The sequence below is a fragment of the Dipodomys merriami genome, unplaced genomic scaffold, assembly GCF_024711535.1.
Source record: "Dipodomys merriami isolate MVZ:Mamm:240054 unplaced genomic scaffold, mDipMer1.0.p SCAF_154, whole genome shotgun sequence".
Lineage (NCBI taxonomy): Eukaryota > Metazoa > Chordata > Mammalia > Rodentia > Heteromyidae > Dipodomys > Dipodomys merriami.
Window position 1 is genome coordinate 1,285,001 of NW_027202871.1, and position 21,017 is coordinate 1,306,017.

Here is a 21,017-nt window from a genome sequence, read left to right on the forward strand (position 1 = left end):
TTAACAAAGAAGTACACTTTGTTCTGGAGCAGAGTGATTCATTAGTCCTTCCTCAGCTTTCCAGACCAAGAATAATTTAGCGTCTTTTCTATAGAAACATTCCCTTAAATATTTCATGATTACTCCTTTGGGGGTTTCTTTTTCTGGCTACATGTTGTCTGTTCTTACAGTAGTTAATCATAGTTGTGGAATGCTTTTGGTAGTCTTAGGGAGACCAACCTCTTCCTCTTCCACCTCCTCCTCCATCTTTTGGTACCAGGATTTGAACTCAAGGTCTCATGCTGATTAGAATTGCCTCTTTCACTTGAATTATGCCTCAAGCCCTGCTTTATGCTGGTTTTGAAGTTGGAGTCTAGACAATGTTTCTGTCAACACTGAACTTTCAGATCTCAGCCTCTTGAGTGAGCAGGATTACAGACGTGAGCCACCACCAATGCCCAACTGCCAGGTGCTTTAGAAGAGTGGTACCAAAGGCAAGCATGGTACCACGCAGGCCTCCTGGGCCTGAGGATGCTGGGACTTGGTCAATGGTGGAGAGAGAGGACACTGGATACCAAATCCAAGCCTGAGCTCCATCCTTACCACTCTCTAGCTGAATGTATTCAGTCTGAGATTTTCTGAACCCTCTCTGAATCTCAGTTCCCATCTGCAAAATGGCAATGAGAATGCTTGTATCAAAAGCCCACAATCAGTGTTCATCCAAGGAAATGCTCATTAGTCTTAATGGTACAGAGTGCATTGTAAGTCTTCAATAGATGACAGCCACTTTTCCTCCCCATAGCTGCAAAACACAGCCTATGATTTTACTCCTTTTTCCTCTACTCTGGCAAAGCTAAATTCTATGATGGGTAGTTAAATTTGAAATGTGGGTGATTTTTATGCAAGCTTTGCTACCTAGCAAGTAACTTGGTTTTCTTTAATATTTTACTTACTTTTCAAGCAAATATTTTCCATCATTCACTTGTTCTAAAGGGTTCTGTAATCTTTTCAGTTCTTCCTATAAAAACAAGAAGGAAAAGAAGTGTTTTATCAACTGGCAAATGTACTTCTGACAATACTGAGAATGATCGTTAGCAAAATCAACACATTACTAAAAATTCTGGACTTTGTCATGTTCTGTATTTAATGGAATATATTATTGAAGGAGCATTTCCTATTATTTTTTCCAGAGTGTGAATATATTTATGTGAATCAACTTACTTTCTTGCCAAATTTATTCTTGTCCAAAGTATTACTAAAGAGGTGATGCTGTTCAAAATATATTGTATTCATAAATTGCTTTGTTAAATGGTAACTCCTTTGTACAACTACTTAAATATAATAATGAAAATGTATAATTTGTTGGTTGATAGAGACTCTTGATAAACTTGCCTCTTGATAAACTCTTCCCTGTATCCCACCTGCTTACACACACACACACACACACACACACACACACACACACACACACACACACACACACACACACTCACTCACACAGGCCTCCTTTGAATTTCAGGTGCCCATATCCTTTATAATCCCATTTCTCTTAAATAAAGCTCACAGAACTTTGTTTCCAGAAAGACCACAATCCCCCCTGCCAAAGTGCCCCACAGAAGTCACAATGAGAATTACAGTGTGCCCAGCTATATGAGCCAAAGTTTTCTCTCACTGGCTTAAAACAATTTCAGCTGAGTTTTCTGGTTGTTTTCAGCCACTGAATTTTGAGAGGTCAATGTGAGATACAACCCAGACCTACTGAATACAAAATTCTACATTGAGCAATAGAAAATGAGTTTGCACATGCGCAGTTGGGTTTGTCTATATAAAAATATTTTCTTAGATTATCTCTTTGTTGCTTTGTATGTCCCTCCCCCACAGTATAACCCCTGCTTTCACTATATTTGATGTCAGTATAACTTGTGGAGGAGATGGGGAAAAACCAGTTGTTTAAGGATACAGGTGGACCTGTTGCAACAATGAGAAGTACAAGTTCTCATGTCCAAAACGAGCTTTACAACGTCGGTGCGGGGGGGGGGGGGGAGAGGGGGGGGAAGGAGAAGGATTGGGATTGGGGGGAGGGGGGAGGCTGGGAAGGGATGTGAAGGGTAAACAAAGGAGGAGGCTGCAATGCTTGGTAAGAAATATACGCATTATCCTGCCCATGTAATTGTAACTCCTCTGTACAGTATGTTCACAAATAAAATAAAACTAAATTTAAAAAATATTTTCTTAGGAAAAAAAATGGCAAAAGGGAATCAGGGTCTTCATGTCCTTTTTGGTATAGCATGAAGCTTCTGTGTCAGATGTCAGTATAATAAATCTCATCTCAAGAACGCTTCTGTGTATTTTGCAAACTATTATTGTTCTTGTAAGAGAATGTGTCTTGATCTACCCATCATACCACTGTCTTTTCTTACACATAGGAATGAAAATTAAATTATTTTTAGAACTTAGTTCCTTTTGATGTACCTGTACATGTCTTTTCATCAATGAGAACTACTTATACATCTTGCAGAAATTATTTACTTTGCCTTGGTGGTTAGGAACTAAGCTAAATGAGATATTTAGGTGCATTCTTTGCAGGCTGTTAGCACAAGTATCTCTCCCTTGATTTACTAGATGACATGTGAACACCTTTGTGTATTTTTAACTTTTTATTACACATCACATGTGTAGAGGCAAACATTGTTCAGCCAGACTATAGATAACTAAGTAGGAAGATAGACACAATATTGTTAAAAGTCAGATAGAATAATTGCTAGATAATAGAATAATAGATGACAGATAGTGGGCTGGCTGGATGGATAGTCTTACTCTAAGCACAAGTCTTCATATCTGTCTTCTTACCCCCTCCGTTCCACCTACTCCCTTCAATGTCCCATTCAACCTTCAACGACATTATCAATAAATCCAAGTTATAAACGTAGTTAGCCTTAAAGTCACTTTTTAGAGAGGAAAGGACTCATTTCAGTGAGCGACTTTGCACATTATTCTGTTAGGAATGATCTTAATTATTCTCAGAAAACAGAGATGAATTTTTTAGGTTGCAGACTTTTCCTTTTTCACCTTCTGCATTAAAACCAATAGAGATTCAGCCGAGAGCTCTCAGTCAGCTGCAGGCCCTGCTTTGTGCCCGTGGCTGCTCCCCAGGCTGGGGGCAAGGAGGGAGCCTGCCCTGGTCCCACTTCCATGGCAGGAAGCTTGCTGGGGTGGGGGGGGTGCGGAGCTAGGATGGCGCAGTACTTCCTTCAACCTGACTCTCCACGCTCTAGGAAATCATATTAAACAGAAGGTCAATGAGGAACGCGAGCTTTCTGAGCAGCTGTTCCGATGACAATTTGGAGGATTGATTTCATCATTTGATTATTTAAACTAGCTATCCAAAACACCCAATTCAATTGGCCTGAAAGTTCTGTTTTCTCAGGGATGAAATAAGGAAGTCGGCTAAGTCAGCTGACTCACTGGACCTTGCACTTTGGAGGAAGTTCAGCTTCACGTTTTATCACTAAACTCTCATAGTACAAACTGGTCTCTCCCATTGCTGGTTTCACCTTCTGGTCCTATTTGTCTCTAGTTCCATGCTTAGCAATGCCATTTTCCTGCTAGAAGTCATAGAAAGCTCCCTGTTGCTGTTACAATGGATTCAGAACTCTTCAATCAAGGTCCTGTGCCACAGGACACAGCTAGCCCATCCCAAATCTACCTTGTGTCCTCTGCCCACATCCCCTCTCTGCTCAGAGGCCATGCCACACAAACCCAGATCCCACATGCTGTCTTATAGGGTATCCAGTGACAACCTGTGCTCATCCACTCTTTGGGACCATGGTCTTCCTCCTCCTCGGTACCTGTCTTCCTAACCCCACAGGAGGACTGGGTAACTGCCCTCCTTTGGCTACCTGCGGCGATCCCAGGTTTTCATGTCCACCTCCTCCTGGGCTTCTAATGGCCAAGGACAGCCATGAGTCTTGCTCCCCCCACCGATGTTGGGTGTTTAACAAGTGCCTGTTGAATAAATGAAGTCAATGTGCTGACTACGAGGAAAAGTAGCTTTGAAAGCCTAATAGCACCCCTCCTAAGAAGGTTTGTATTCTGGGCAGAGCATTCTCTATCTTTCTCCACTGTCCTGGGTCCAGGAGTTCCGCCTTTGGGACTTCATCCCACAGGCCCCTTTGATGTTGTCTCCTGGGAGGATTTCATCCAAAAGAGGGCCTGCATAAGATGGAGAAGGCAGAGGAGAGGAGGGGAGCTCAGGCCCTTCCTTCCCCCACTCTGGCTGGACACATTCCCTCCCACAGCCAGGCTGCCAAATAACAGCTCCAACCACATTCTCATAAGTGTTCTCATCTCTTGCCTTTATAAGGCCTTTCCTTCCTTCTCTCCTTTCCTAAGGTAAATATTCCTTTGCTTTCTCCAACCCCCTGCCTCTTCCCTCCAACTCTTCCTCCTCCTCTTCCTCCCCTTTCCTTTCTTTTCTTCATCCAACTATTGGCCACCCTCAGTGCCTTCTGCACCTCCTGTGGATTTCCACACCCATACTCCCACCTTTGCTGACAGTTGCTTCATCTAACCTTTTCAGTTACCCCTGAGTGTGTGCATTCCCTGTGTCCACCATGGACCCTGGCCCATGAGTCCAAAGGCTCCTCCATTGCTTTGGCTTTCCCTTGCTTTGCAGTTCCTTTTCTATAATCTAACAAATTCAGTGAATCATGTTAATCATCATGCTAGTCGAAGATGCTGACTGGCCCTGACAGGGAGCTTCCCTACCCAAAGGCCCAGTGTCACTCACCAATTATTAGGAGGGTCCCCACCATGCTCTATTTAGTCTCTGTCTGTTTAAATATTTAGGCCCAGCCTCTTTGGGAAGTAAGAGGCTGAACTACTCTGGTACCACCAGCCTTCCAACTGCTCCCAGGTGAGATCCGGTGAAGGCTATGTGGGGAGTAGAAGGAAGGGTAGCTGCATCTCTAGGGCCGAAGCTCATGGAACAGCCCCATCCCACGGTCCTGAGTTATCTGGATGGTGGCTCTGTGTGTGTGTGTGTGTGTCCCCTCTGCCTTTAATCCTGCAGGTTTTTCTCTTGTCATAGCACTTGATGTGCCACTAATTCCTTGCTTGCACACAGATATGCAAAGGTAGAAACATGTTAAAGCTTCATTTTTTATGAAACTTTTAATAGGTAGTTTGGACATGATTTGTTGACAAGGTTTTTCTCTAAAACTAGAAGTGAAATGCCTGCTTTTTAAAGACATTCTGGCTTTGCTAATTCTGTAAAATACTTTCCACTGAAAATAACCAGTAACAGTCTCTGCCTTAAATACTGCAGAGAGACTGACCAAGTTCATCTCTGGGGCTAGAGTCAGCCCCTTGACCTGCTGATACTAGAACTCTCTCTGCTTCTGTCTGTCCCGCCCCCGCCCCCCACCGCCCTCTCCCATCCCCTCTACTTCTGCTGTCTAAACAAGTAGGGTGCATTCTCTGGACATGTTTAAAATCAAAACTGCTTTCCATGTCTAAATGCAATTTCTTAACTTTCCCAGCTTACACTTTGGCTGTTTGGCATTCCACATTTCCCAGAGCACTTAAGTGAACTGGAAATGGGGACACAGTTGGTCATTTGTTTCATTACACAGTTCTGGGTGGCAAAACCTGTGACTCTGTCATGAATCAGTTTGGTTGGGCAGGGGGAATAATTCCATATTAACTATTTAACAAAAGTGAAACGCTGAAATTACTTCAGATGCTTTTGGCTGTTCAATCATTTAATTAAACATTAATAGGCCTCCTTCCTTCCTCACCACCCACCTTTTTAAAAATGGAAGTGTAGTAAGTTCACTAAAAAAGAGGTTACTCATGTTTGCATAATTTGAGAAAAGTAGAGGACATAAAATCTATACTAATTTTAGCTCTGCATCATTAACCATGAAATATTGATTATTGCTCTTTGTAACAGAATTGATGAAGCTAGCTGGGCTGCTACGTCCACATAAAGCGATTCTGATGCTTTGCCCTCACACCTCGGAGGCTGTAAATGATGGCCTGGGGGACAGCCGGGAGCCCACCATTCTGATCCACAGTCTAAAGAGATACATTTCCCAGATTAGACCCAGAACAACCCAGCTGCACTGCCCAACTCCAGAAAATTAAATTGGAGGGAGTCCAAACCTCTGCTGAAATAACTGTGTGAATTACAATGCTTCTGCGGGCTGGGTTATAATGTAAATGTGCTTTACAATTTACTGCCATTTCCCTCCCCCCCCCACCAGCCCCGCTGTGTGTATGTGGGCATTAATAGCCATCTCATATATTTAAAGGCAAAATGGTACCAAAAAAATGCAAGTCTCACAGGTTCTCCTTTAGAAAGTGAGAACTAAATCTGTTATTACTTTTGCCACTTTTGGCAAAACCGGTGTACATTTAGTTTCTGTAGTATGCATTACTGTTTTTTTTTTAATGGCCGGCAGACCTGTAAATTTCACACAGGGAAGTTACCTTATAGCAGAATGAGAATCTCTTTGAGTGGAGAAAAGTGTCTAATAGGACACCATAGCTCACTTAAAGGATCCATTCAGGTAAGTCAGGACCTGTTTCTGGCCCTTTGAGGACCTTTTGGAAGATGCAGTGGCTGGGACTGTGGTAGCATCTGAGCCAGGTTCTGGGTGAGTGCTGGGCACCACTGGGCTGGCTCACCATGGGCTCACCGCTCACCGCCTCACACACGGTAAATGTAAGATGCAATGAGGACTATTATCACCCATTCTCATTCTTGGTCGATCAACCAGTGTGTTCACAGATACGGGAACACAGATGCCTTTGAGTGCTGAGTGGGAACTCATTGGAATAGATGCCAGGTAACAAGATTAAATAAAAACTTAACCACAGGCGGTTACAGCACTATGCTCAGTCACCTGGGACCTAAGACCATTTTAGTGGCTGAGATTCTTCTGGAGTAGACTGAACTTCTGGAAAGACATTCCTGTACCACATCACCCAAGCCACCCCTTCTCTCTTGTCTAAACAAACACCTGCAAGCTACAGTCCAGAGCCACCCAAAGTCCAGCAGCCTGGTCTGTGTTTGAATTAAATACCCTCCAGCTCATGTCCCTGGGTGACATACCATACCATGTGGGCTCAAGAACCTTTCTATTTTCAGGTAACAGGCATTCTAGAATGAAGACTCAGCTCGTCCCATAGTTACTACCACCAGTAAGTCTAGGATATAAGATCTTGAATACTTTAGTAACAATTTTCAGGTGATCATTTGAGCACTTAAAGTTCATTCGGCTTAAAAGCAGGTCAACCATGAAAAAATAATCAACCAAGATTGAAATACTAGGTCTAGTTATTTTTGTATTCTTATATATTTCTGTCCTCATTCCCCCTCACACACACACAAAAAAAAACTAAGGAAAGAAAATCCTGAGGATGATGCTTCAAATGAAGAATCAAAATGTAAATAAGCACACAAGCCAGTAACTACACACTTCTTGGAAGGCAGACAGAAGTGGGTAAGGAAATCTATACACCAACTCCAGGTTTCCTGTGCCAAAACCACAGGAACCCTCTCACCAAATTCTACATGCATTTCTTCGTAGTGCAGGAAACCAACAAAATTAGATTTCTTTTTTTTTGCTTCATCTTGTTGGAAGGTAGAAGTCTATAGTCCTTGGCAGTACTGAGCAGCGAGAAAGTAACCAGCATGCTGGGAAGAATTCCTTCAACACACTACAACATCTCCCATATGTCTCCTCCTTGTCCTTCCCTCTACTGCAACTCATTCTGCATCTTGTAGAAAAGGTCCATGTCAACTACACAGTTACAATAGGCTATTTAACTGCCTCAAAAAAATAGCAAAAGGTGTGACTATTATTTCCTTTTCTTTTGGATGAGGAAACAGATGCAGAGAGATGGTATAGCCTGAACGGTCTTGAATTAGAATTGAGATGTCATCTGACCATCCAGATTCTAGCACCTGAACTTCATCCTCCTCACTCTTCCCCAAGAATGTCATGGGATGTGCAAAAGCAAGAGTACCCACAGCATCCCACCAACGATATTCATAAAGGAGACATGCAATGGTCTACAAAGGGCTCAATATTACCGGGGAGAAAAGACAAGCTTTCCATAGTCCAGGAGCTGTTGAAACTGGTTTACACGTTTTGTGATGCTGATTGGAATGCAGATGAAATAAGCTTGACTCTCCTTCAAATGACAATGGAGTCTGGGAGGAGGAGCACAGTGTAGAGGCAGCAGAGGTGGGCGGACTCCTGAGCTCACACAGACAGCTGCTCCTCACTGAATGACCAGATTGGTGCGTCTGCACAAAGAGTGTGGGAAAGAGCATGAAAATGCCACCCAAGTAGAAATGTTAGGTTCCAAGGTATAAATTAGGGGCTTATTCAATAATCATGGCATTCGTGGACAGACAAAGATTCATACACAAGAGAACAAAACAGGCTGTGTCCAAATCTTGGTGTGTGATGAGTCCTAATATCCTTATTGGTTATGTGTGTGCATGCGCACATGCACCCATACATGGTGGTACTAGAGCTTGAAATCAGGGCCTGGGTACTGTCCCTTGAGCATTCAACAACGTAAGCCATACCTCTACTTGCTTGTTAATTGGAGGTAAGAGTCTCACAGGATCTCTTGCCTAGGCTGGCTCTGAACTGTGATTCTCAGGACTCAGCCTCCTGAGTAGCTAGGATTACAGGGATAAGCCACTGGTACCAGGTTTACACAATACCACTACTGCACATTACACTCTCTTCCCAGCCCTAGAGGGCTGCACTGTGTTCTAGCACCAACACCAAGCAGGCCTGTGCAGGTTACTTGCTGTTTCTCCTATAGATTCCATCCAATGCAAAGCAAGCACTAATGCTCCTGACTAGACAAACATGCACAGAGGAAGACATGGCACTAAGTGTATATAGAAGAATATCATTTTTCCAAATGAGGAAATTCCCAGCAAGATGGCTTTGCAGCAGAATATTCAGAAAGAATGTCTGAGTCTCAAAAGAGGAAATTAAAGTTCAGTTGACCTCTCTGCTATTAAAACTACCACCACATCTGTTAGCCAGGTAATCTCTAGGTGCTCAAGATATTGACAACTATTTTCTAAAAATTTAGGAAGAAATATGCATGCAAAGGGGACTGTTTTCTAAGGGTGAACAGAAGAAAGAAGAGAGAGGATAGAGTAGGAATTTAATGGAATGAACCACAAAATGGTGTCTCTATGTTCAGCATTGCCTGAGTCCACAGGGGGTACCAAGATGGTACCCCAACCTCTACTCCTGAAGCCCTTATAGAGGACCCCGAGGTTCTCATTCCCCACTTGACCACTCACTTCTGTTCACACACCATTGCTTTCCTGACTAATGTTTACTTCTATTTAACAGGAATCTATGTTTGTACCCTGAATTCTCCAGTGCCTTCTGATTTCTCACTGACTTCTCCACAGCAGCATGGTCCCAATTATACTGGAACAGCTCTTCAGAAACCTCATTCCTCTGTGGAGAGTGCTTTATACCAGAATCTTTGGGTCAAGCTGTTCCCTTTGCTGGGTGGAAATCTATTAGAATCGTCTCTGAGGAATGATCCAACCAGATTCAGCACAGCAGCTCTGAGGTACACGGCAGCCCTCATCTGGCTAAGCGTGGCTGAGGTCCATGCTAGACCTGACCATCAACAGTGTTGAAGTGTGGAAGTGTGGAGACAGCCACTGATCCCTGAAAGTCACAATTAGAAGCCATTTTTAAGACCTTCTACTTCTTACCCATGAGAAAAACCTACTGTATTCTGGGATATTCCCTTAAGAGAAAGAGACCTAATTTTTACCCCACAAAATAATAAAGATGCTCACTGTAGGTACAAAGTCTTAAAAATATCAGGGTAAGTGGTTTTGAATTTTACTAGGTCTTGGAATCCAATTTCATAGTTTCTAAATTTATAGTAATTGCCAGTTCATTAGATTACATTTCACTACAGCCAAACTTACCTATGGATTTCCTCATATCATTAAAAAACACACATTCTCTAGGATTTTCTGTGTTTGTCATTAACCAATGCGTCCCACAACTTAAAGCTCAATCATTTGGATAGTTTCCTCTGTGACTGTAAGGAATATACACGTAAGGCCATTGTTCCAACTCACCATCTGTGATTCCAGCCGCTGTCTGGTATTGGCTTAAAGCAATCCAACCTCTATTCCCCAAGGAAAACCAAACCCAAAGATGCCAGGCACATACCACGCCACAAAACAACACAGCACACCACATGCTACATGCACAAGAAACCCACAAAGCCAAGGAATGAGAGGTGAAGCTGCTATAGTCAACAAGTAAATCAGAGCCTGTTCACATGGCCCCATCCCCATTACGGTCTCTTCCATTCCTTCAGTGTCAACACACATGCATGCACACACACACACACACACACACACACACACACACACGTGTGTGTGCATGTGCACTGTTACTTCCTTACCTTTCTCTGTCTAGTTTCCCAACTCAGCAGTATATCCTGAAATACTGCTGTTCAGCTTGCCTATTTCTGAAATTGATTTTGACATAACTGTAGACTCACAGAAAGTTCTAGATACAGGTGGTGGCATGCACCTATCAGCCCTCCACCGCTACATAAGCATTGTAGTTGTAACACAGCAGTATGAGATGTAATAATGTAATACTATGATATCCTACTTGTAATTTTAGTATTAGTACATGCCTGGTCTCTTCCTAGTTCCTGGTACAAAGCTCCTAAAAACCTTGTCATCTCCTGAATGGTAAGCATGATAAAATGTTTTCCTTCTCATTAGTTGAATCAATGCTTATTGTAGTTGATCAGAGCAGTTCATAAGCATTGCACATATTTCTAGAAAGATCAGTTACTCTTCAATATTTGATCTTTGTCCCTGGTTCTTGGCACAAAGCTTCTAAAGGCCTTGGGATCTGAGTGATGAGAAATCTTCTGGTGCACCGCGGGATGTGCAGGGATGGGCTTGGCAGGTTCCAGAGGGGGTTGCGTGTTTCACTGTACCACCAACGCCAACCATCAGTCAATGTAAGCCCCCATGCCGAGGACCTGAATAGCAGATGGAGGCGGGGCTGGGGAAGGGGACACCAGGAGGGCCTTGGGAGCTCCCCACCTTCCCACAATTCCTTGTCCCATACATGCCTCCCATGTGGCTGTTCCTCAGTTACATCCTGACAGCAAACCATTGAAATAGGAATGTATGTCTTGCAGTTCTGTGACATTCTCCAGCAAGGTGGGTAGGTCTGGGGATACCCAACTTGTATCCCCTTAGGCTGAAACCGGACTCCCGGATAACAATGGGGGACAGGAGAAGGCTGTGGGAGGGAGCCCTTAGCTGCAGGCTCCAAGCTGAGCGAGCTCCAGAAGATGTCATCCCAACTTTCTGTGGTGTCCGCAGAGAACTAGAGAAGTGTTTGATGTGGAAAAAGAAAACACCTGACCCCGTGGTATGGGTGAGCTATGTTGTGTGTTATGTGTATGGGTTTCTTTTCAATAGCATACTGTAAAGACACATGAAAGTGGTGTCACAACAAATCACAGTATTTGGACTTCACTAGCTGAGAACTCACTGGCACGCCCATCTGTGAGGTTACAGCGCTGTACTGTTTTCACCATTCACCATGCGAGCATCCACCACTGCAGTCCACAAACAGAACAGCTCAGCTCCATGGGGGTGCTCACGCCATCCCTGTCCCGCCTGTCCTCTGTCCTGACCCCCGGCAACCATGCACCTGTGCACCATCTTCATCATTTATTTCAAGAATATCCAGAGTGGATTAATATACCCTGTGAGAATCAATATCCCTGTGACCTGTTGGGAGCCCTTTCCTCCTATCACAATTTCCTTGTGGTCTGTTTACATCGTATATGTTGATACTGTTTTTCTCCTTTATTATGGAGTGGTAAACTATAGTGGGCACAGACCACTTGGTTTATCTACTCATCTACGAACTTTTGGCTTGAGTCCAAGTATCAGCTGTTATGATAAAGTTTCAATGAACATTTATGCACCGACTTTTGTATGAACTCTTATTATTCTGAGATTGTCACAGAGCAACTACTGGGTTGTATGCTTAGTGTATTTTTATTTGGGAAGACATTAATAGGCTCTTTTCTACAGTCACCATACCATTTCATACTCTCATCAGCAGGACATGAATGTGCATCCCCTCCTGCATCCTTTCCAGTGTTGGCTATTTCCCATTAAGTATAGTTGTTTAAATTGCTTTCAGTTCACATTTCCTCTCCATCCTTTTCTTTTCCTTACTGTTTGTTGAGAAATGCAGGTAGACTGACCCACAGAGTTTCCTAGTCTGGATTTTCTGAGGATGTACTAATGGTGCAGTTCAAAAGGGAGCTGGTACTGGCGGCTCATGCCAACCCAGGTAGAAAAGTCCATGAGGGGTTTATCTCCAATAACCCCCATTTGAGCTGCGGCTCAAATGGTAGAATGCTAGCCTTGAGCAACGTACACACACACACACACACACACACACACACACACACACACACACACACACACGGAGCTAGCTCCTGAGGCTTAGGCTGATTATAACCTGATCCTCAAACAAAGCATGAGGTCATTATTTGTTTTCTCTGTTCTCATTTCAACTTTTAAATATTATCTAGAAATATCTGTATAAAGGGGTTATCATTCAAGGAGTCGGTTTATAAGTCCAATGCATCTTAACAGATGCCATCCCTTTAATCACCCCTCCATTCCTCCTAGAGCAAGCCTTCCCCTCCCATTTTCCTAGTTGCATTGGATACTATGACTGCATTCTCTCCCCTCCCCCGGTATGCCTTCCATCAGGGGCTCGGGGAGCGGGGAATGGTCATTACATCTCTGATAGTAGCAGCTATTGAAGCTCAGTACTGAAATCGACTGTGTGGGAGGAGGCACTGTGTGTGTGCTCGCGTACATGCGCACATGCGTGCATATGTGTGCCGACACGGGGGCTTGAACTCAGAGCCTCACAGCCTTGCTTAGCCTTTTCACACTCAAGACTGGAATTCTACTCCCTGAGCCACACCTCCACTTCCCACTTTTTGGTAGTTAATTGGAGTAAGAACCTTATGGATTTGAACTGGGCTCCTCAGATCTCAGCCTCCTGACTAGCTAGGGTTATAGGAGTGAGCCACCAGTACTCGGTGTACTTTCTTTCTTTCTTTAAATTATTTTTTATTGTTATTATAAAGGTGATGTACAGATATTTTATTTCTTACACAAAATAATTTTATAAAGGAAATGTCCTGCCTCTATCACTTGTTAGTCTAATCTAACCTACTAGTGCATTCAAACAGAAGCAGCAGGATAAATTTTGATTATTTCCTTTACTGAATTTCAAAAGAACATGATTCTTCGTCATTCTGCAAATGTGTCCAATTCTTTTTTTTTAAACACCACTAGGAATTCATAAATATAAAGCTAATGTAACTTTTCTTATTTCTTTCATTTTTTTCTATTAACTGCTGCTTTTCTTACTATTAAAACTCAAATCATTCCATTTGGGCATTTGGGCACAGGGAAAGCTTTTCTAAGATGTCTCCTGAGTCTTTTTTGTAGTTTTACAGAGGAGTGTTAATTCAATATGTCAGTTTGTGAGCGCAATGCATCTTGACCAATGTCACTCCTTAAGTCTTTGCAATAGGATTTTTTTTGACACAAGGTCTCTGGCACTGTGCTAGGTATGTGTCCCAACAAAGTGGCCCAGGCTTGCTCACTCCCTCCCATAAACTCAGAAGGCTTGCATACTTCCTCCTATTTGATGGAATCAGTCAGATCTGTCCCCTGGAACCACTGGGTACTTCTGTATTTAGGTGGCTTCAAGTTTCAGAATGATTTTAGCAGTTTTGTTTCTTTGTTTGGATATTCTTCCTTAAGGCTGAATATATTGAATCTTCCTTTGTGTTTTCAGTATCTGGCACATTTTCATCTCTAAAATCTTTCTCCTCACTTCTTTTTTTTTTTTTTAGCTCTTCTTCCTCTTCCTGCTTTTGTCTTATATTTCTTTTACAGCATTATCTGTGCTTTCTTTCAGTTTAAATGATTCATTTCTTGAACTTTCAATTCTCTTTTCGTTCTATTGTCTCCTTCGCAGTGAATTTGAATGTAGGATAAGCCCAAAAGATTGGAAGAGAGTAGATGGAACTGAAGTAAGTTTTTAAAACTGCTTTTAAAAAACTATTTTTGAGGTCTGGCTTAAGGGGCTGAGACAACAGGTGCTTTCTTGAAACTTGGAAACGTCTAGACTGTGGGAAAGAAGTAGCAAGCCCACAGGAGCTCCATATTCAACCCTCCCCAGAGCCACTGAGATGCTGAGCAGGACACCGCGTGCCTTTTAAAGAACAGTGTTTGCCTCTTAGAGGAAATGGCTGTAATTTATAATGACTTGCTGTTCTGCAGGAGCACACTCATGGGCAATCACCTTTAGATCATTCTCTCCACAATCCTAAGACCATAGCAGACCCTTTTAAGAATGGGCTTTCTGCAAAGTGTTTCTTAACCCTTTAAGGATTTTCGTTAAGCATCTGTGAGATCAGGAAAAGCAGCCTGAAAGGTACACAGTATCTCCTACCAATCACCACCATTTTAACAAAGGAAAAATTAAGACTCCAAATTGTCTGCCTACTATCCTACAGAGCAACAAGGATCTGAATCCAGGCCTGTTCTAACTTCACAATCATCCAATGCATCACATTCTGTTTGAAATTTGAAATACAAATCATATAGACCAATAGAACAGAATGTAGAACTTAGGAGTAAACTCCACATTGGCAGCCAACCATCTTTACAAAGTGTTCAGAACACCTAATGGATCAGAACAATCTTGTCAATAAATATGGCTGCGATTATTGGATGTCCACATGCAAAAGAATTTAAAAAGACACCTATATCTCAACACTTAAAAAATATACTCAAAAATCATTAAATATTTAAACTTAAGACCTGAAACTATGAATCCACTAGAAGAAAACAGGGAAAGACAGACACTGGTGACTCACATGTATAATCCTAGCTACTCAGGATGCTGAGAGCCAGAAGTTTGCAGTTAGAAGTCAGCATAGGCAGATGAATACTCCATTTCCAAAAATAAGTACCAAAACTGGACTGGAGACATAGCTCAAGTACTAAAGAGCCAGCCAAGCAAGCTGAAAGAGCAAACCCCAGTTCCACCAAAAAACAAAATTAAAAAAAAAGAAAACATATGCTTTAGAACATTGAACTTAGCAGATGTTTTTAGAACTCCTCTCACCCCACAAAAATACAAGAAACCAAAACAAAATAAGTCGAAGGGATAAAAATAGACACAAGGAATTGCATTAAATTTAAAAGCTTTTACAAAACAAAGAAAACAGCCAACAGAGTGCAGAGATAAGGAAGAAAATATTTGCAAAGTATATTATCTGACAAAGGGTACATATCTAGAACATATAAGGAACTTAGAAAACCCGAGAGCAAAAAAAATCAACCCAATTAAAACATGAGCAACAGAGCTACTAGACATTTCTCCAAAGAAAACATACAAGTAGCCCACAGGCACATACAAAGTAATTGCAGCACCACTAGTCATCTGGGAAATGGAAATCAAACCCACAAAGATTAACATCTCACCCCAGTAAAAATGACTAATCTCAAGAATACTAAAGATGGCCGGGCGCTGGTGGCTCACGCCTGTAATCCCAGCTACTCAGGAGGATGAGATCTGAGGATCGCGGTTCAAAGCCAGCCTGGGCAGGAGAGACTGTGAGACTCCTATCTCCAATAAACCACCAGAAAACCGGAAGTGGCGCTATAGCTCAAGTGGTAGAGCGCTCGTCTTGAGCTGAAGAGCTGAGGGACAGCGCCCAGGCCCAGAGTTCAAGCCCCACGACCGACAAAAAAAAAAAAAAGAATACTAAAGATGAAAAATGTTGGCAAAGATATTGACAAAAGGTAATCCTTGAAGACTGGTGAAGTACATGCAAATGAACACAGCCATTGTGGAAAGAGATCTGCATGGAAGCTCCTCCAAAAATTAAAAATCCAGTTACCAAGTGACCCAGAAATTCTACTCCTGGTAAGATTTCCAAGCAAAATGAAATCTGTACATGGAAGAGACATCCATACCCCATGTACAACACAGCCCTACTCATACTATCCAAGAAATGGAATCAACCCAAGTGTCCAACAATTGATAACTGGAGAGGGAAAGTGTGGTACAACTGATGCAATGCAATACCATGCAGCCATGAAAAAAAATGAACACCTGTCATTTGTGCCTATCTGGGTGAAACTGAAGATCATTAAGTAAAATAAGCAAACCCAGAAGAGAAATACTGCATAATGTCATTCATAATGAAATCTAAGACACTTAATCTCAAGGAAATTGACTGCAAGATGGTGATTACCAGAGGCTGAGGCGGGAGCAGGAAGAAGAGGAAAGATTGGCCAATGGACACCAAGTTAGATCACAGGGGTGGTTTGTTCTGGTGTAGTACTATTCTTAGTAGAATGAGTGCAGATAAGAATAATATAATTTACATTCCAGAAAACTAGAAGAAACGAAGTTTTTCCATGAAGAAATGACATATTAGCAATGGCATATGTATACCATGATTTAAACAGGATGCATTGCATATATACATTAAAACCTTTTGAGCATCCTATTAATATGTGCAATTCTTTGTTTATATGCATCACTTAAGAATAAAAATATGCTTAAAAATTAGAAGAAAACCATTTAACTGCTCCCCACAAAGAAAAATTATCTTGTTGTCTTCTGACTTTCTGAAATCTTTTCTGGCTGCCGTCTTCTAAGTCATTTTTTCAAAGGGTAGCCATTGGCTGTTAACTCTTTTCACAACACATGTTTCCTTTGTATCATTTAGTTTCTGCCCTGAACTTCTAAAATAAACTAACATGTAAGTAACAACAGGCATGGCTTCTGTGTGGGACAAGCAATGGGAACTTTAGCCAGGGGATGGAAGATTTTTCCAAGTCACCTGGATTATTGTTTTCTAATTTGTAAGATAAAAATGGGAACAAGCAATGGTCAGTAGCTGGGTAATGAGGCTTCCAGATCTTTGTGCCCTAAATCCTCATCGCTTCCTACTGGTTCATCACAGACCCCGGAGTGGTCTTTGCTGTATTCATGCTGGAAATGTAGCATCAAGGAAACTGAGCAACCACCACCCACTGTTTCCATCCCTCACAGTCAAAAGAAACAAGAGACTGTATTAGTTTGCATGCTGATGCTATAACAAAAACAAAACAAACAAATAAAGAAATAAAAAACCCACAGGCCCTGTAGCTTAAACAATAGAGATTCATTTTCTCTGCATTCTGGAAGCTGTTTTTGGGAGTGGTTTCTTTTGTGGCCTTCTCTTCCTGGTGTGCAAGTAACTTTTGTGCATCTGTGTCTTGTGACATTTCCTCTACAAGATATTGCCCTAAATCTGACACCAGTCTTGTTGCACCTTTATGCCTCCAGTTATCCTTGATGGCCTCTTCAAAGGTCCTTTCTCCAGATACAGTCATGTTCTGTGATGCTAGCGCTATAAGGCTTCCACGTGTGTTTGAAGGAGAAATAATGCAGTGCACAGTGGAGAACAGTGTGTGGACTCTACCACCCTCCTCCTGCTGTAACCCACCGCAAATGCTGCCTTTTCAAGTCTGACAAAGCCAGAGGAAAAAATAAAAGGGCTTATCAAAGACTCTGGGGGGGAGCCATGTCATAGAAACCTGTGTTACAGAAGAAGAGAGGCAGGCTGCTTGCTGCCTCCTAATGGTTTTTTTTTTCATGCCTCAAACACATAAAGGGGGGAAAGAAACCTGCCAGACTTCTGCAGAGATGTGGCTGAGTGTGCAGGAGAACACCCCACCGAGAGGCTGGTTTTCTCCATTAAGGAGAAAACTTCATCAGGTGGGATGATGTGGAGGAAGTACTGACACAAGATTAGATGGGAGGTGAAAACTATGGTGCTATCTCCCATTGGGAGGGAAGTCATTTTCTCAAGGATGGATCTATGGGGTAGCTAACATGCACTTCCTCCAGACCAGCCCTTCGTATTATCAAGACAGCGACCCAAGTCCATAAAGCCAGAAGGAAAGCTTTAGAATTTGTAGCAGCAAAGAGATCTTTAATGTTTTAGCACAAACATGGGCTTGGCTAGTTTCTTGATGGCTGTGCATGCACCATCCTGGTTCTTTCCATTAGTCGGGTGAGCACCCAAGTATTATAGAAAGAAGACTCATTTGAGTGGAAACCCACAGCATTATGGAAAGAGGAAGTATTTCTAGGAAGTGAGCTGTCCCAGTGTTGATTCCTTCTTCAACCCAAATTTGTTGGGCAAAAATAAGAGAGCTGGAAATAGCGATGTGACTCAAAGTGGTAGAGTGCTAGCCTGAGCAAAAAAAGCCCAGGGACAGCACCCAGGCCCTGAGGTCAAGCCCCACAACAGACAAAAATAAATAAAAATTAAAATATAGAAGAGCTGATGAAGCTCTTAAATTGGCCAAATGGAAACTGCTGGTTGAATGACTGAGTTCACTCTGTGGCATGGACTGTCTTTGTAACCTTCATGTACACCCCTAAGTCAAGTTATTGACTTCTGTTACTTTTAAGTCCCATTATTCTGTTGTTGATAACTCCAGGGGTTGTTTCCATAACATTCCCCTGATGGTTTGTTGTCTTGCCAAATGGAACGCACCATTAATGGGAAACAGACTGGGTGCTTCTATGTACTCATTTATTGTGAAAGGAAGAAGAAATGCACATGTGCCTGCCAAGGAACAAGCCACGGGCTGCAGAAAAATGTCCTGCTGAACAGAAAATTAGACAATGGACAGGAAACAAAGGGCACTACAAAGGAAATCTTTCAAGCCTGAATTAGGTTACTGACTAATGAGGATACTGTAGGGAGCAGTGATAAAGGGGCTGTATGTTTATTAAAGAACCATTCATGCAAATTGTGGGACTGATGGGATTGCCAGCAGGGCCTTGAAAGTCCGTGGATAAGGCAGACCTAAGGGCAGCAGCCATTAAGCAATCTGGATGTGGAAGCAGTTGAAAAGAAAGTAATTAAGAACTGTCTTTTACCTTTAGATGTATTCCAGGAGGAGAAATAGCATTATTTATGAAAAGAGGCAAATTTCAGCAAAAAAGCCTTAAGAAATTGGATCTGATGTGCACATGATTTAACAGGAAAGGTTTTTGTTTGCTGTTCACCTCCAACAGTGTGATGTGTTCCTAAAGAGATGGTGGTGGGTGGCTATAGCCAGGAAAGTCTCAGGGAACGGTGAGCCTATGCAGGAAGTAGAAGGCAGGAAGTGGAAGTCTCATGGAATGGTTGGGGTGAGCCTGTGCAGGAAGTGGAAGGCAGGAGACACCCACAGGTGCTTGTCTGACTCTCTTCCTCTTCCTTCTCCCCATAGGCCTCCTCCATCCCCTCACTTCCCCAACCATCCCCTTCCTCCTTTTCGTCTACCTGCCCTCTACTCTCTTTTTCACACAAGAATTCATGCACACTTTTTTCCTTTTCTTAAAAAGTCTCTCTCTTGGAGAGGCAGGGGGTGGGGGAAGATTCTTCAGTTTCTCCAAGAGATGTTTGTCACATTCATTTCCTTTGCAGTCATTGAGACAGATGTTTCCAAGTCTCCAAACCCCAAGAGTTTTCGCAGGCCAACAGCAGTGGGCGCACCATTTCCTGAGAGAAGCGTGGCTTTCCACAGGCAACAACATGAAAGGATCCCAACATTTTGGAGGAGGAAGTGAGTCTGGCCAGCGAGCTATGCAGAGCTAGGATTTCAACACACTCTTCTGGGGCCAGCTGTCCATCGCCTTTGGAGGCATTGTACAAATCATGCAAAATTGATAATAATGCAGAGTAATGCTGACTTACAGACTTACTTTGAGTGGTACAGGTGAACTGGCCTCTCTCACACTCCTAATTGCATATACATTTCAATACTCCTGATTCATAAATATGTCCATTTAAAAATTTATCTTTGACCTGATTGTAACATCTTTGCCTATTTCCTCGCTAATAAGTTAAGCCAAGCACCAATGACTCATATCTCTAATCCTAGCTACTTAGGAGGCTGAGAATGGGAGGATTGTGATTTGAGGCCAGTCTGGCCAGAAAAGTTCAGGAGACTCCTTTTCAACCCATAGTATGGCACAATGATGTATACTTATCATCCCAAGCTACACAAGAGGACGAGACTTAGGAGAATCATGATATCAGGCCAGCCCAGGTAGAAAAGTCCCCACAAATGGAGACCAGATTCCCTGGCATGTATTGGTGGTCCCAGCAATGAAGGGAAGACTGAAATAGATAGGTTAAATTCCCAAGTGGGAAACAAGACCTTTTCCCCAAAATAATCAGTTAAAATCAGGGCTGGAGGTCCAGCTCACGTGTATCACACCAACCTCACAAGCATTCGGCCTTGAGTTCATACCCTAGTAAGGCCAAAATAATGATGACATTGATAATAATAATAACCTGAGTGAAATCTTTAGTGTGTGTTCCTTTTTAGATCTAGATGAGGCTTTTGATTTTTACCAATACTACCCCAAAATACAGCACTGTGAAAGGTTGGAATTTTTATGCCAGAGGAATTTAACCAGAACGTCAGGGAAGGTCTTCCTATGATCCCACGAACATATCTCAAAACCCTGTGAAGCCAAGGACAGCACATCGTTAGTGGACCACACTGAAGTGCAAAGGCTGCCTTACCTAGGACCCCCCCCCCAGGTTGTTAGGGAAAGGACTTGGATTTGAACCCAGGTACTCTGGATCCAACCTCTCTGTGTACAATCAGCATATGAGGCTGTCTTCGCAAAGGAAGCTCAGCATTTGTTCAGTGAATGAGATGGATGGGTGTTAGTAATCAAAAAAAGGACTTCCATGATGACAAAGCAATGTGGGCAACCGCGGCGCAGTTACCGTGGTATCATCTGTAAGTGCCCTCCCCCATGCCTCTCATCATCCATAACCCCACCTAGGACCTAACTGATCTC

General features: G+C 42.6%; 1 protein-coding gene across 2 annotated transcripts in view; it reads right to left on the minus strand.

The window, feature by feature from the left end:
* LOC138827340 (schwannomin-interacting protein 1) overlaps positions 1-21,017 on the minus strand; it is a 476,238-nt gene that overhangs the window by 375,751 nt on the left and 79,470 nt on the right. For both annotated transcript variants that reach the window (XM_070022856.1, XM_070022858.1), the window contains exon 2: positions 933-997. In XM_070022856.1, the coding sequence (XP_069878957.1) occupies positions 933-997 (65 nt within the window). The remainder of the gene's footprint in view (positions 1-932; positions 998-21,017) is intronic.